This window comes from Gracilinanus agilis, chromosome 5 (genome assembly GCF_016433145.1).
Source record: "Gracilinanus agilis isolate LMUSP501 chromosome 5, AgileGrace, whole genome shotgun sequence".
Classification (NCBI taxonomy): Eukaryota; Metazoa; Chordata; class Mammalia; order Didelphimorphia; family Didelphidae; genus Gracilinanus; species Gracilinanus agilis.
Window position 1 is genome coordinate 212071759 of NC_058134.1, and position 17214 is coordinate 212088972.

A 17214-nucleotide genomic window follows, 5' to 3' on the forward strand; every position below is an offset into this window, starting at 1 on the left:
ATAAAACTATTCACAATTAAATTGACCAAGTGCCACTAAAAGCAAAAACAAACCTTAATAAATAAATTCATGTTGCCTCATCGTACAAAAGCCCTTGTTTTATCTCTTTGCCCATCCTATAGTTCTACTGTTTTTCCTAGATCAACTATACAATTGGTACTTCTATTTATTTCTCTCTTAACTCTTTCTTACCACCTGTAACCTGAAACTTTTATTTCAAAGTTACTAATGATTTCTTGATTTCCAAATCTAATGACATTTTCTTAATCCTCATGCCTTTAGACTTTTTGCAGCTTTTGACACTTTTCATTATCTTATTTGCATTCTCTCTTATATAACATACCTCTCATCTATATTCTTCTCTGTTCTTTATTTTCCACATTTGCTTCAAAATCTCTTCTCTGGGTCCACCCTCTGTTATTCTCCTAAGACATTTACCCCTATGGTAGATTTTTTGACAACAAATATCCCAGGCCAGACTGAGTTTAGGGTCCCATCTCTCTTCAACCATAGGAGCATTCATCAATGGAACTCTTCTACCACCATAGGTCTCCTGTGTTTCCCTCTACCTTTTCAATTATCTCCTCTTTCCAACCACTCTTTTCTGGATTTTTCTCTTTCTGAGATCACAGAGATCACCTCCTCATACTAGCCCTTGTCTTAACCCTGGCAGATCACATATTCCTCTCTATCCTCCCCAACTCTTCTTCCTGCTCTCGTCTATCCTCCAAGTATAATGTAGTCCCACACACATAAAAATTTTATTTGTAGGCAAGATGTCATCAGATTCTGTCCATAATGCCTTTTGTCTACCTGGTTTATAAATAGTTTCATTTTATTTATAATTTCTTTGTTTTTCCCCAGTTTATCTATCTCTCTATAATTTTTAACATCTGCCTTTTGTGCTTATTTTTGCTTTGTTTATTTTTTGGCTTTCTAACTTTTAAAATTCATATAGTTAATTTTCTCTTTTTAAATTTTCTTAATGTATTATTGCAAAGATATTTTCCTAGAGGACTGTTTTAACTCCCATTAGATTCACCACTAAATCCATATGATACAATTGAATCTGATCTCTCAATTAGCCAAAGTAAAAATATAAAAAGAAATAGAAGGGACAGCGAGGTGGGTCAGTAGATAGAGAACCAGACCTAGAGATGAGAGGTCCTGGGTCAAAAACTAGCTTCAGACACTTCCTAGCTGTGTTACCCTGGGCAAGCAACTTAACTGCAATTCACTCCTCTGCCTTGGAACTAATACTTAGTAGTTATCCTAAGATGTAAGGTAAGGTTTTTGTTTTTGTTTTTAAAGAAAGAACTAGACACACAACTCCAATAGTTTTATTTCAAAATTCCACTAAAACCAGACAGTTCTTTTTCCATTTCATGTACAAATATAGGATTCTTTTAAAATTGAGAAGCATCTTCTTTCAGATCTCTCCTGAAACATTTGGGTGACTTAATAATTATCACCAAAGTACAGTTTCTAAGAACACAAAATACTGCTCTTTCCTTCCAATGCCAAAAGCAATTGCCAAAAGAGTGGGGATACCACATCAGAGCCACATAATATATTTAGAATCTTCATCAAAAGCACCACCAGAAGCATGGAGGCAAATTCAGGCTTCCCTCCTGTGTGGGCCACTTTGTATTGCGTCCACATTATTCCCTTTAGGTTGGCTATTCCCAAATTTCTTTTCTATTTGTTCTAAATTCTGCTTCTTCTATCACACCCATTCTATTCATCTTAGTCCTTCATTATGATCAGAAATTATTTCTTGCTTTTTGGTCATGTTACAAATGATTTACCTCATTTACCTCCAACTTCTTTTGAAGTAATTATTCAAATTCTTGCATTTTGTGCAGTCCAGTTATTTTCCTTTTTAAAAAATAAATTTTATTGAGTATCATTTTTACATTGTGAAAATTTCTCCTAGTATTCCCTTCCTGTCTCACAGAATGGCTTTCCATAATTTTAGTAAGAGAAAAGAAAAAGGTGAAGAGACCAAAAAATCAGCAAAACAAAACATTTTTTTTTACTTTTTTTTTTTAAACCCTTAACTTCTGTGTATTGGTTCCTTGGTGGAAGAGTGGTAAGGGTGGGCAATGGGGGTCAAGTGACTTGCCCAGGGTCATACAGCTGGGAAGTGTCTGAGGCCGGATTTGAACCTAGGACCTCCCGTCTCTAGGCTTGACTCTCAATCCACTGAGCTATCCAGCTGCCCCTAAAACAATACATTTTTTAAAAGTCTCAAAATGTATGTAATGTTCTACATCTATATATCTCCCACATTTGCAAAGGAATAGGGTAAAAGTAGATTCTTGTAATTCTTCTTTGGGGTTATGCATATTCTTTGTTGCTTTGCAACATTTATTTGATTTTGTGTGTGTGTTGGTTATTCCTTCCATCTAAATATCTATAGTCATTTTGTATGTTGTTTTCCTGACTCTACTTCACTCTGCATCTTTCTTTCCTTCTCTGTGTTCATCACATTCATAATTTCTTACAGCATAATAATATTCCATTATATTCCTGTGCCAGTTTTTTTAACCATTCCCCAATAAATAAGTATTTACTTTGTTTCCAATTATTTGCTATCCCAAAAAAATGCTTCTAGGAATATTTTGATAACTATGGGAATTCTTCCAACATTGATTCTTTGAGGTAAGTGTCTGGTGTTGGAATCTCTGAAAGTGACATTTTAGTTACTTTATTTGCATAATTCAAAATTGCTTTCCAAAATGATTATACTGATTCACAAATCCATAAGCCTTGTGCTACTGAATATGTTTTCTACACATCCTCTAACATTTAATATTCTCATCTTTTGTAATCTTTGCCAATTTTATATGTTTCAGGTAAAATTTTAGTATTATTTTGATTTAAATTTCTCTTGTTAACAGTTTTGAGCATTTTTCCTATGATTGCTAATAGTTTTAATTATATTTTTGAGAATTGTTTGTTCATATCCATCGATCACTTATGTATTTGGGAATGGCTTTTTGTTATGTCTATATCTCTCTGAATCAGTGCACATATTAACATAATTTATATATGTATGAGTCTTTTATAGAGCTATATGTATATGTTTATGTTTAAATATATTCATAGAAATATATTTTATATATTTGGGAAAAATACATTTATATTTAAATATTTATATAAAATTATATTTATATAAAATATATTTGAACACTTATAGAAAACATATTTATGTTATGTCTTTATAAATCATCTATATCTTTATATATTCATCATTTCATGCACTTTGACATTATTTCTATGGTTTTCTGTTTAACTCACTCATTATTTAGGATTTTATTGTTTAGTCCATTTGGAGCTATATCTTGTTTGTGTTCCTTAAATTGGTTACAATTTTTATTATATTATAATTTGTAAAGATAGTTTTACTATTTCTACTTTTTTACATTTAGATAAAATATCTCTGTGTCCTGCAACATGGTCAATTTTCACAAAATTTCTATGTGTATAAGAAATGTATATAATCTTTAGCATTTCAATTTATAAGACATCATCAGCATTTTAACTCCAATTTCTCCAGTAATTTAATTATTCATTTCCCTTTTGCCTCAGTTTCTTCATTTTTAAAATGAAGGTGATAATTGCTCCTACCTCATAGGGTTACTGTGAGGATAAAATGAAATAATATTTACTAAGTACTTAGCACAGTATCTAGAACAAAATAGGTATTTAATAATATTTGTTTATGAACCTGGGCAAGTCATTTAACCTCTATCTGCCTCAGTTTCTTCAAGTGCAAAATGTGGATACTAATAACGTCTTCTCCCCAGTCTTGCAAGTATAAAAGAAGGAAACTTTAATAATCATCTCTCATTGTTAATCAAATAAGTAGAAAAGCCTTTATTTGATCATAGGAGCAATAGGAGTGATATAGCCAGAATTTCACTTTAGGAAAATTTCTTTGGCAAGGATGTATTGCAATAGGAATAAACAAGAAGTAAAGATATTTAGTAATCGGCTATTGTAGTAGTCCAGTGGTGATAAAGACTCAAATTGGGCTTTAGAAAGAAGGATATATATGAAGAATAAACCACAAGATTGGGAACCTAATTGGTTACATGGGTTGAGGGAGAATGAGAAGTCAAAAATAAAGTTATAAACTTGAGTGACTAGAAGAATGATAGTGTCTGCAAAAGAAAAGGGAAATTTAGGGACTAGGGGTAGGTTTTGGGGAAAAGATGAATTCAGTGTTGGACATATTTCAAAATGGAGTATCTCCATCCAGTTCAAACTATCTAGTAGGCAATTGGAGATATGGGACTGCAACTCAGAAAAAAAGTAATGTTGAATATATAGACACGAATTATCTGCATAGAGATGATAAATAAAACCATGGAAGTTAGAAGTCACAAAGAGACAGAAAGTATAGGGAGAGAATAGAAAAGGGTCTAAGAAAGAGCCTTGAGATACAACCACAGTTACATGGCATGCTCAGCCAACAAAGAAGAATAAGGTGTGTTCAGATAGTTAGAAGAAGAACCAAAAGAGGGAAGGCATGTCTTGCAGAAAAGGTGGTGAGCAGTATAAAATGTTGCAGAGAAGTTGAGAAGGATGAGAGTTGAGAAAAGGCCATCAGAATTGGGATATAAATGTCAAATCATTGGAAATTTGAGAGAGAAGACTTTCAGATGAGTGATGATATTGGAAGCCAGATTGCAAAATGTTGAAAGTGAGAGAAGTGAATTCAATGATTGTAGTCAACTTTAAAAAAAATATGTGTTAGATTAGGAAAAGGTGAAAAGATAATGGGACAATACTTCAAAGGGGATGATATTGAGTTACAAAGAGCCACATAAAATTCAAGAAAGGGAGCATATTTATTTATGAGGGCAATGGGAATGGAGGAAGGGTAAAAGATAGGATTTTGACAGCCAGATATTGGAAACATGGGAGAGGGGAGAGAGAGAAACCATTTAAAAAATTCTTTAAATTTAAATATGTTTAGGGGATGAGAAATAACCATTTGGTTGAAGTAGAATACATAGGTGGGGTGATACTGTGAGAATACTAGAGTGGTGCAAATTTGCTAAGAGACTTAATGCCAGGATAAAATTTGAGAGTACAGAGCCTGTCCCCCTCCCCATGGGAGTAGGGAGCCATTGTAGTGTTTTTGAATGAATGATAAAATATATTTTTTTCAATATAAATTTATGAGTTAGGATCCACCTGCATTTTAACACAGGCCAACTTATCAGTGGTGGAACAAATCAGTCAATTATCACTGCTTCAATTAATTTAATTAACATGAATATCTCTTTGAGAAACAAAATTATCTCTAGTAAGTAATTGAGTCCTAGAATGAATCTGTTGATAAGTTAACTATTTCTCCATTCTGGCTGCACTTATTTTGAACTTTTTAAACTTCACCATGTCCTCATGCCAATATCTCCACCTCTCCATCGCACATTTTTCATGTTCCTTTATGTGTTGTCTTCCCCTGTTAGATTGTAAAATCCTTGAGTGCAGAGACTACCTTCCTTTTTGAACTTAAATTCCCAGGGCTTAGCACAATGCCTGGCATATTAAAAAGGCACTTAATAAATGTTTATCAACTACTCCTGCCTAATAATTATGTATAAACTATGAGTGAAAAATCCTTAATCAGATTGGAAGGCTTGAAATGACATTGAAAGAAATGGCTTGGATAAAACAATCAAGTTCAGAATCCTCTGTTCTAATAGCAGGCCAGCTAAGTGATTGAATAATATCAGCAAAACCCCTGAAAGGTAATAGCTGGGGGGAAGGGAGGAAAGTGAATGACAGAATCTTTGTCTCCTCTCCCCTACCTTGATTAGAGGATGAGCTTGTGAATTTTAGAAGGTCAGAAGATTTGGATTCCCCATCAGTGTCTGAGGATAAACTTGACCTGATGAAGAAGGCAGCTTCAGAACTTTACAAGGAGCCCAGAAGATAACATCTAAAATGAACTTCATGAGTTCTACACAAAGGGAGCAATCAAAAGATAAGAATTTGTCTCTTCTGCTCTGTGAGCTCTCTAAACTTGAGCCCAGTATGCCTCCAGTTTGAAAGGGAAGGGGATTGTTTTACTAACTGCTTTGGAAACTTTAATTTAAATAGCTAATTAGGACTAACTGGCTAATTGATGTCATCTGGGAGCACATTGTTGGATTCTCATGAGTAGTGTTACTGGAAAACCCTACTGCTCCCCAGAGTTACAGCGAGAAACCTGAAGGAAGAAAGTGGTCAACCATCTACTTAGGTTCCAATAGAGATAGATCTATAGATGGAAGAGATTTTAGAAGTTCTTCATTATAAAAGACTCTTATTTTACAGTTAAGGAAACTGAGACCTACAGAAGTAAAGTGACTTGCCAAGATTACATAGGTAATAAGTGACAGTAGGGATATGAATGAAGATGCCATGACTACAAATTCAAATTCAATAGTCTAAATTCTTGTGAGTGAGAACCGTATTTTAAGGAGCCGTTGGCATGAATTACAGTCAGTACAAATCCTTGAAAAGTGATGAATAAATATGAAGCATCATTATAAATTTATTTTGAAAGCTTTGAGCTATTTTTGTTCACTGAATTTTTTGTTTTTATTTGTTTGTTTTTCATCTTTGAAGCAATATGCCATTTTCAAGGAAGAACTTACTTTGAAGGAGAGAAAAAAACGATCTATTCCTCTTCTGGAGTTTGTGTTCTCTATGAATGCAAGGTAAGGATATACCTGGATAATTAAAATTTTCTCAATAATCTATGTAAAATCATTATTCATAAAACATTAATCTCAAAGATTTAAAACGTCACCAGTACATTAAAAACTAGAAATGTTAATTATGTTTCTATTATCTAAATTATTTAAAAATCTATTGACTCCTCAATGATATTCTTATACTAAATTTGAACAAAATATGATTTTTAAATGTGATCATTGAAAGTATTATACTGTATTTGATATATAACATCAATTCACTTGTGTTGTTGCTTTTCTCTTCTTTTTAGTGATTCATAGCTTTCTTTTATGTGATTGATAATAATTATTCGTTTGTGAATTTTTTATATCCTATGATGACATCTATTGGAGAATGCTTTTGGATATCTATATCTATGCCATCTATATATCTATCTTTATATATATATATCTTAATACCAAGCCCTTAGCAGAGAAATTTGATGCAACATTATTTCCAATTCTGCTGATTCTTTTCTTACCTTAGTGGCATTAATTTTATTTGAATAGCAGCCTTTCAATTTCATTATATCAAAGCTAACTCCTTTGTTTTTTGTATTGCTTCTATCCCTGGTTAAGACTACTTCTCTTGGGGCAGCTAGGTGACTCAGTAGATACATAGAGAGCCAGGTCTATAGATAGGAGGTCCTAGATCCAGATCTTGCATCAGACACTTCCTAATGGTGTGACCATTAGGAAGTCACTTAACCTTAATTGACTAGCCTTTACCTCTCTTCTGCCTTGGTACCAATACTTAGAATCAATTCTAAGTCAGAACATAAGGATTTATTTAAAAGATAGCATTATATATATGCATATATATAAAACATATCCTATATCACTGAGAGGTATGTGTTCTGCTTCATTTCTAATTTTTAAAAAGATAGTATGATTTTTTAATACTAAAATCTTGTAACCATTTAGAATGGGATACAATGTAGAACACTGGGCCAAATCCAATTTCTTCCAGATGACTTTCCAGTTTTCGTAGGATTTTTTTTTACAAGTAAAGAGTTCGTTCTCTGATTAATTTATATTTTCCGTTTTATCAGGTACTGGATTATTGCATTCCAATGTTTCTGATTCATCCATTTCTAGTATGCTTTATTGATCTACTTTTTTATTATTAACTACATGGTTTTGATGGCTGCTGCTTTATAATATAGCTTAAGAGCTAGGAGTGCTATTTTCACTAGATCTCTACCTCTTTTCATCATTTTCCATGTTATCCTAGATCTTTTGTTTTTCTAAATGATGTTTCTCATAATTCATTCCAAATGATTGTGTTATCCACAATTATCTCTTTTGGTAATTGTGTGATATAGCACTAAAAGGGTTAGCATTGTCTTTTTTTGTATGGCCCATGCCGTAGTCCAGCTATGAACCCAGATAGTTTCTGGGTATTTATGTTGTTCTTTATGTCCTTATAGAGTGCTTTGTGATTAAGTTAATACTACTCATTTATGTGCTTTGGTAAATTGATTCCCAAGTATTTCGTGCATGTTATAGTTCCTGGAGATGAGATTTCTTTTTTCTATTATTACCTCTTCAGTTTTGTTATTATTACATTAGAAATATAGTGGATATTTGAGGGCTTATTTTATAGGCTGCAACCTTGCTCTAAGCTATTGTCTGCATTATTATCTTTATTGATTCTTTAGTATTTTCCAAATAAAATTATATACTCAGCAAGAAAGGTTTTTCCTCTTACTTCTCTTTATTCTTTATTTTTTTCTCTTGTCTTATTGCTATTGTGAACATTTCTAGAACTATATCAAACAATACTGTAGAGAGTAGGCATGTATGTTTAGATAGATTCTTTATCTTTTAATTTTAGATAGATTCTTTTTATTATAATAAGAAAGAATCAGTGCCTGAATTTTGCAGGGCTTTTTTTTTTTTAGCATGAATGAGTGTTGTATTTTGTCAATGGCTTCTTCTGCAACTACTGAGATGATCTTAGGGCTTTGGATATTTTCGTTTTTATCATTATGGTGATTTCTATTGATCTTTGCATCTTTGGTATAAATCAAACTTGGTCATAATTAGTGACCTCTTAGATAAATTGCTGTATAATAGCATTATGTTTTAAAATTTTGAATCAATTTTCAGTAATAATATTGATCTGTAGCTCTCGTTCTATGCTTTTTCCTTCTTTGGTTCAGGCTTTAGAACTATATTTGCCTCATAAAAAGAATTTTATAGAGTACTTTTCAATTTGTAAAAATAATTTGTGAACTATGGTTATTAATTGTTCTTTAAAGGTTTGATAGAATTCTCCTGTGATTCCATCAAGGAGATTTTTTTTTCTTTTGATAGTTCTTTTAAGGCTAGTTGTTTCCTTTCCTAAGATTTGATTATTTAAAATATTTTTGGTCCTTTGTTAGTTTTGCTTTTATATATTGATAAGTATTCATTTCTTTTATGTTCTCAGTTTAGTTAGCACATAACTGAACATAATAGATTCTGATCATCAATTAAATTTTTTCTTTTCATTTTGTTGTAATTTCATCTTGTCATTTTCTATTCTTATAATGTGATTTTCTGTCTTGTCTTTAACCAAATTGACAATTTATCAATTTTATAGGTCTTTTAAAGGAAGAAAAAACTTTTCTTTAAAAAAATTTTTTTTTCAAAGTTCTTTTTTAAACTTACCCTCCATCTTAGAATAAATACTAAGTATTGGAACCAAGCCAGCAGAATGGTAAGGGCTAGGCAATTGGGGTTAAATGACTTGCCCCAAGTCACACAGCAAGGAAGTGTCTGAGGCCAGATTTGAATGGGGGACCACCCATCTTTAGACCTAACTCTTTGTCCACTGAGCCTCTTATCAGCCCCAAGAATAGACTTTTAGTTTTATTTATAATTTCTCTATTTGTAAGATTCCCAATTTATGTATTTCTCTTCAAATTTTTATCTCCTCATTTGTACTCATTTTAAATTTATTTTTAAACAATTTTTAAAATGCATAATCAGTTTATTAATTCTTTTTCTATTTTTTTATTGTGTATTTGTAGGGATATGAATCCCCCACCCCACCCAGGGCATCCCTAAAATTTTGGTATGTTTCCCTCATTATCATTTTTTACTTAATAATTATTTCTATGATTTTTTCTTTGACCCACTCATTATTTAGAATTTTATTGTTAAGAATCCAATTGGATTTCTGTCTTTTGTTTGTGGTTGTTGAACTGATTATTCTTTTATTTTATGGTGGTTGGTATAGGAAATAATAATTATTTCTCCTTTTTTTACATTGTTTGAAATATCTCTGTGCACTAATATATCATTAATTTTTGTAAAAGTTCCATTTGGTTCTAAAAATATGTCTATTTTTATTATTCCCATTTCAAAAATTCTTTATCTTTTAACTCTAATTTTATTTTTTCTCTTTTGTTTCTCTTTTTTCATCCAGAACTAAGGGAAGAATTTTGAAACCTCCTATCATTATTGTACTATTGTCTAAGTCTCCATGTAGCTCAAAAATTGTTTCTTTATTAATTTAGATACTAAAACTTTAAAAAGCCCTTTATGTTCCATATTAGAATCAAAACTAATTATTAGTTCAAAGGTAGAAGAGCAATAATGGCTAGGCAATGGGGATTAAGTGACTTGTGCAGCATCCCACAGCTAGGAAGTTTCCGAGTCCAGTTTTCAAGCCAGCATTTTCCATCATTAGGCTTGGTTTTCTATTCACTGAGCCTCCTAGTTACTTCCAATACCAAGATTTTTGGAGTCTTTAAGTTCAGTATGGGTTTTGATTTGCTATTTATGCCTCCTTCAGTATATCCTTGTTTTTTTTTCTTTCTTATAATTTATTTATTTTTTTTTAGAATATTTTTCCATGGTTACATGATTCATGATTCTCTGCCTCACTCCCACACTTTCCTCCCCCCTCCCAAAGCCCCCCTCCCAAGAAGTTCCACTGGGTTATACATGTATCAATGTTCAAAACCTATTTCTATATTATTCATATTTGCAATAGAGTGATCTTTTAACACCAAAACCCTAATCATATCCCCATCCAACCACATGATTGATGCTATGTTTTTCTTCCGCATATCTACTCCCACAGTTCTTTCTCTGGAGGTGGATAGTGTTCTTTCTCATAAGTTCCTCTGGATTGTCCTGGATCATTGCATTGCTGCTAGTAGAAAAGTACATTACATTTGATTGTGCCATTGTGTATCAATCTTTGTGTACAATGTTCTCCTGGTTCTGCTCCTTTTGCTCTGCATCAATTCCTGGAAGTCCTTCCAGTTCATATAGAAATCCTCTACTTCCTTTATTATTGTTATTCCTTTTTGTAATAAAATTATTCCTTTTGGGGTTTCTCTTGTGTCCTGTGTTTGGACTTCAAATTTTTTGTTTAGGTTTGGCTTATTCCTCAGGAATACTTGAAAAGCTTCCAACTTATTGAATGCCCAATTCTCCCCTGAAAGAATATACTAAGTTTTGCTGGATAGGTGACTCTGAGTTGTAAACCCAAATCTTTTGCCTTCCCAAATATCATATTCTGTGCCTTTTGATCCTTTAATGTAGAAACTGTTAGGTCCTGTGTGATCCTGATTATAGCTCCATGGTATTTGAATTGTTTCTTTTTGGCTGCTTGAAGAATTTTCTCCTTAGCTTGGTGGCTCTTGAATTTAGCTAATATATTCCTTGAAGTTGTCATTTGAGGAGTTTTTTTTCTAGAGGTGATCTGTGAATTCTTTTAATTTCAATTTTATTTTCTTATTGTAGGATCTCTAGGCAGTTATCTTTGATAATTTCTTGTAATATGATGTCCAAGATTTTTTTTTTGATCATGGCTTTCCAGTTGTCCAATAATTCTTAAATTTTCTAGGTCACTTGTTTTTTTCAATAAGATATTTCATGTTTTCTTCTTTTTTTTATTCCTTTGATTCTGCTTTATTGTTTCCTGATTTCTTATGAAATCATTGGTTTCTAGATGGTCAATTCTGATTTTTAAGACCTGATTTTCCTCTGTCAGTTTTTGGTTCTTCTTTTTTGGCACATTTCTTCTTTCATCACTTTCCTTTCTTCTTGCATCACTTTTCATTTATCTTACCCACTTTTGCTCTGCTTCTCTTAAATGGTTTTTGAAGTCTTTTTTGAGTTCTTTGAGAATTTGGGTCAAATCTGTATTTTTCTTTTGGACTTTGCATGTATTTCCTTTGCTTTTGCTGGCCCCCTCTGTGTCTATATCTTGCTCTCTGTCTCCATAAAAAGTCTTTAGAGTGAGGTGCTTTTTTGTTGTTTGCTCATTTTCCTATCTAATTATACAATAGGCTCTGTTTTCTGGGACGTTGGGGTACCCTCTTAAAGTTCAGTCCTTCCAGTACATCCTTGTTGATTGTTTTTCATGTTTTACATTTTTCTTTTTGCTTTAATAGCAAGATTGCAACTCCTGTTATTGCTTTTAAATTCATATTATGCATTTTAATTTTTTAATCCCTCATTTTTATTCTGCATGTGTTTTTAAAAATTATATTTCTTATAGGAAATAAATTGTATGACTTGATTTCCACATCCATTTTATACCCCTTTTTTGTTTTATTGGATTGATTCTTCTTCAGTGAACTTGGTACTCTATCTTTTCAGTTATCTTAGCTTAACCTATTTTAAGAAAAAACATTTCCCCCAGCTTTTCCTCCTTCAACCTCAAATCCCAGTATCCCTCCTGTTTGTTACCTCTTCCTTTAGTTTTGGAGTTTTACTTAGTTTTTTCTTCTTATTTCTTTTATTTAATTATCATAGTCTTCTTCACTTTCACCCCTCTAATTTAAATACTTAAGTAAAATACTTCTCCCTCTCCTTTTTAACTTTTTTTGTTAGCTTTGTTAATTTTATTTTATGTACCATCTTCTAAAACAATCTTTCCTTCATTCTTTTTGCTATTTATCTTCCTATTTTCTCTATTCTAGGCTTTATTCTTTAAATCATGACTCTGAAACTTATTCAGTTCTTCTTTAATCTCTATATTTTTATGGAATTAAAACTTCTAAACTATATTTTGGTACCTTATTTTAAGTTCTTTTTCTAAATACTTCTTGTTCTATTGCCTTGCAGATCTTGCCCCATCCACCTTTTTTGTTTTTGAAATAACACTTCCTGTGGATAATATAGAGGATACTCCTTTATAGTAGAAATTTTCCTATGTTCCTGGTTGTAGAGGGCATATAGTCATTATTAACTTTTACCTTCTCATTGGTAATTTTCCCCCCATTTACATTGAAATCTCCTCCCTGCGTTCATGTTCTTTACTCTTCTTGTTGTCAATTTCCCCTAGGAACTCTAATTTCCCTTCTCCTAAAACAATATGGTAAGTCTCTCTTATAAGACATGGAAAGAAATTCTATAAAGGAGTCCTCTATAAATGGAGACTTTATAAAGGGTATGATCTGCAGGGATTTGGTGCTTAGAAAGACATTTGGGCTAAACCTTAGGTTAGTAAGCCCCAAGGCTGAAGGGACTCCCATCATATTCATGCATTTCTACTCCAATCCTTTAAAAGTTAACATGTTGATGCAGGTTAGCCAGAGAAGGAATAGCCAGACTTGGTTCAAGGGTAACCATTCATGGCTTGATCAAATGTGAAAGAAAAGTGACTGAAGTTTATCTGAACCTAACCCTGTTCTTGCAGATGTTCCTTGGAGACAGGAACCAAAGCAAGTGAAAAGGAAATGGCCCAGTTTGGGAAGATCTGAGGCAAACTTGAAGTCTAGTCTAGTCTATTGGGTCTATACAATATCAAAGGGGTGGGGGTTATGAAAGTGAGTGATGGTGATAAATCTTTCATTCTTAAAAAAGGATCAAACTGCCAAGTATTTTGAGAGAAAGAAAATTCAATTAAAAACCTAAAACACAAAGAGATAATTCAACAGAGATAAAGAATTAGAGAAGTCTTCACCTTGAAACATCAAATGAGATTATAATTTTTTCTAAATAAATAAATATTTTAAGGTAAAGGAAATTGAGTTTGTACCTGATAAAATACAGAATCCTATCAAATCCCGAGATCATGGAAACCCAATAAAATGTTTTAGAATTATACAAAAGACGAAGGGAATCTATAAAAGAAGTTAGAAAAGAAGAAATGCATGAATTTATGGCCTGAACAATAGAAGTAATTGAAAGAATAAAGACACTTGAGTCCACAGCAGTAAGTCACTCCAAAGATGTTAAAGAGAGAATGTATTTGCAATATAAATACATTGAAGGGAAGGACAATTTGGAAGAGGAGAAGCAAAAGCTGAAAGATTGATCATAAAATCACTATGTGATAAAAAATAATTGATTTCAAAAAAGAGGATATATAGAGAGAAATTAAGAATTATCAGCCTTTCAGAAGAATATGACAGGGGCAGCTGGGTAGCTCAGTGGAGTGAGAGTCAGGCCTAGAGACAGGAGGTCCTAGGTTCAAACCCGGCCTCAGCTACTTCCCAGCTGTGTGACCCTGGGCAAGTCACTTGACCCCCATTGCCCACCCTTACCAATCTTCCACCTATGAGACAATACACCGAAGTACAAGGGTTTTAAAAAAAAGAAGAATATGACAAATTGAAAAATCCCAATACTGTTCTGTATATAAAACAATACAAGAAAATTTCCAATAGTTTCCAAAATAAGAAAACAAAATATCAATCAAAATAATTTATAGACCACTTTGAAGAGGAAGCCTATGCTATTAATTCTTAAGATATATGGTTACATTGAACTATTCCAGTGACAAACAAATTCTGTGAGCTTCGAGGAGAAAGATCTTCAAATGCAAAGGAAAGTAAATTCACATCAACCAAGATTATTTTACATTTGCTAGAAACCAATGAAGGAAATAGAATAGCATTCCACAAAGTAAAGAAGCTCAAGATGCAATCCCAATAACTTCCTCTCCAAACCTGAGACTATTATGAGTAAGACAAAAATAGACAGATGTTCAATCAAAAAGAAGCATTTGAAGTATATCTGCATGATGAAAAAAAAGATATGAGTTTGAATTTCAAAAACTCCACACTATAGAAACACAATAAAAATAAATAAATACAACATCCAAGAAAAGAATAACCGTAATATAAAGAATAGCCTATATACTTCTTGATCCAGGTGAGTGCTCTTCAGATGCTTAAAGAGAAAAAATAGAAGAAAGATATTTAAGAGAATTTTTTTAGGTACAAAAGGGAATAAAAATCAAGTGGAATTTAATCAAATTAAGTGACATTGGAGAAGCAGACCAGAAACTCCTTGTTAAACCCCATACTCCTACCCCTTCTTGAGGGTGCAGCAATGCATTCTGTGGAACTAAACCACAGGATGAGAGGGTTCATAAATGGGAAAAAGAGAGGTAGAGAGTAGATAAGGATTATGTGAGGTAGCCTACTCAACTTCGTGGGTGAACAAAATTAGACTCAGTAAAAAGGAGGACTCAAAGAGAACAGAATTAGCAAAATGTAGGGGTTAAAATACAGGAAATGAAGGAATGAAGTCTCAATCAAAGGCAGGAGAAGGAATTCCCACTGAAGAATACTCCTATGGATAAAGAAGTTTATATGTTTGTAATGAGATATGGAGACTTTACAATGTGGCTAATGAGGAAGGATTTGGTTGGTCCATTAGGAGAACACTTCTGAGAAAGTGTTGTTCCTTCCTGGATATCATTCTATCTTGGGCAAAGAAAAAATGAGAAAAGGATAAATGACATAGAGTCAGGGAGGAAAATTCATGGCACATGAAAAAGTCTTTGGATTCATCATGAGGCAGAAGATAGAACTAGATAGCATGATTTGGGACACAAAATAATTCTTACTGTGGGCCCATGCTTCTACCATTATTACTTTGCTTTTGAATTGATGCTCCTTAGTTCAAAGCACAATAGAACAAAAGGGATAAAATGGTAAGATGTTTAAAGGCAATAACATGAAAATTGTTTTAAAGGGAGTACAGAGTAGGTTTTCCAGAAGATTTAATTGCATTCAGATTACACAAAGGAATAAATGGCTATATAGACAATGTATCAAAGAATAAAAATTCAAAAGAGAAAGAGAAGAGAATTAAAGAAAAGAACAAGGTAAATACAGTCTTCTGAGGAAAAAGCACATAAAATAAAATAACCTAGTAGGAAGAGAAGAGATTGATTTTTAATTAACCATTTAAAAGAAGGGGAAAGAATGAAAATGAAAAGAGAACTAGATGCTAAATTAAATAAGAAAAGAAAAATAAGTAAGTCAAGAACACTGTAAAATGAGAGGAAATCTTCATAAACTAGAAGAAGTTTTGGGGTGGAGAGACTCTATAGCAATAGTGTTGCAAAATTATTTGTGGGGGGGGCAGCTAGGTGGCTCAGTGGATTGAGAGTCAGGCCCAGAGATGGGAGGTCCTGGGTTCAAATCTGACCTCAGACACTCCCTACCTAAGTGACCCTGGGCAAGTCACTTGATCAATACATAGTATTGATTCCAAGATGGAAGGCAAGGGTTTAAACATTATTTGTAGGGATAAAGTATTAACTTAAAATAAATATGGAGACAATGGGTGCGAATGCAGCCTATGAAAGGTACTAAACTCACTACCTTCATTGCCAAAGGAGGAGATTATATAGCTCAAATAAGAAGGAGGTAGAGGAGAAGGTAGATGAAGAAGAAGATGATGAGTAAAAGGAAGGTACTGCTGCTTAGGATGTCTAAACAGCACTTAGAGTAACGGAATAGGACAATTCATAGAAGAAACTTTTTAAATTGGAAAAGAGCAATATTTTTAATATAACTGATGAACCATGTACAGAATTCTGTCTGCCAATAGCATGTTGGAATTCAAATGTTAAGATGAGGATATCAAACCGGCAACCAAAAATAGGTTGAAACTGACAAGAATTTTTCTCACTCTTCAAATACCAATTTTGACTTATAGTGTGAGAATGAAGATGACTCCTCTCTTTTAGCACTCAGAAGAACATTACAGAAATCATTTGTTGCTATACATGGTTAAAACCTGAAGTTTAACTTCCTCAGATTTTCCTTTACCATTGTAACAAATACTCATAATCTGACTGGATTATAGGGGAGGTACTAGAATTAGAGAGAATTGTGATACCTGCAGAAGGTAGGAGTTTAGCCAGAACTTGACAGAAATGTGAAGATCCAATAAAGAAGACTGAGAGAATAGTATTCCAAAATCCAAGAAAGAAGAGAGTATCAGGGAGAAAAGGTTGACTGACAATAACAAAGGTTTTTAGAGAGGTCATGAAAAAAGTCATTGGATGTGGCAATTAAGAGAACATTAATAATTTTGGATAAAGTAATTTTAGTTCAATGATAAAACTGGAAGTCAACCTGCAGAAAGTTAAGATAGTGAGAGGAGAATTATAGATATATTATAGATAACCTTCCTGAGGAGACATGAGTTAATAGCAGAGATGGAAGGATCAAATGAAGGAAGATATATATATATATATATATCTGTCTCTTATACACTCTTATAC

The 17214-nt window shown here is 32.8% G+C and overlaps 1 protein-coding gene across 1 annotated transcript in view; it reads left to right on the forward strand.

The window, feature by feature from the left end:
• NELL2 (neural EGFL like 2) overlaps window positions 1–17214 on the forward strand; it is a 127553-nt gene that overhangs the window by 41578 nt on the left and 68761 nt on the right. The window contains exon 10 of the mRNA XM_044677797.1: window positions 6631–6722. Coding sequence (XP_044533732.1) covers window positions 6631–6722 — 92 coding nt within the window. The remainder of the gene's footprint in view (window positions 1–6630; window positions 6723–17214) is intronic.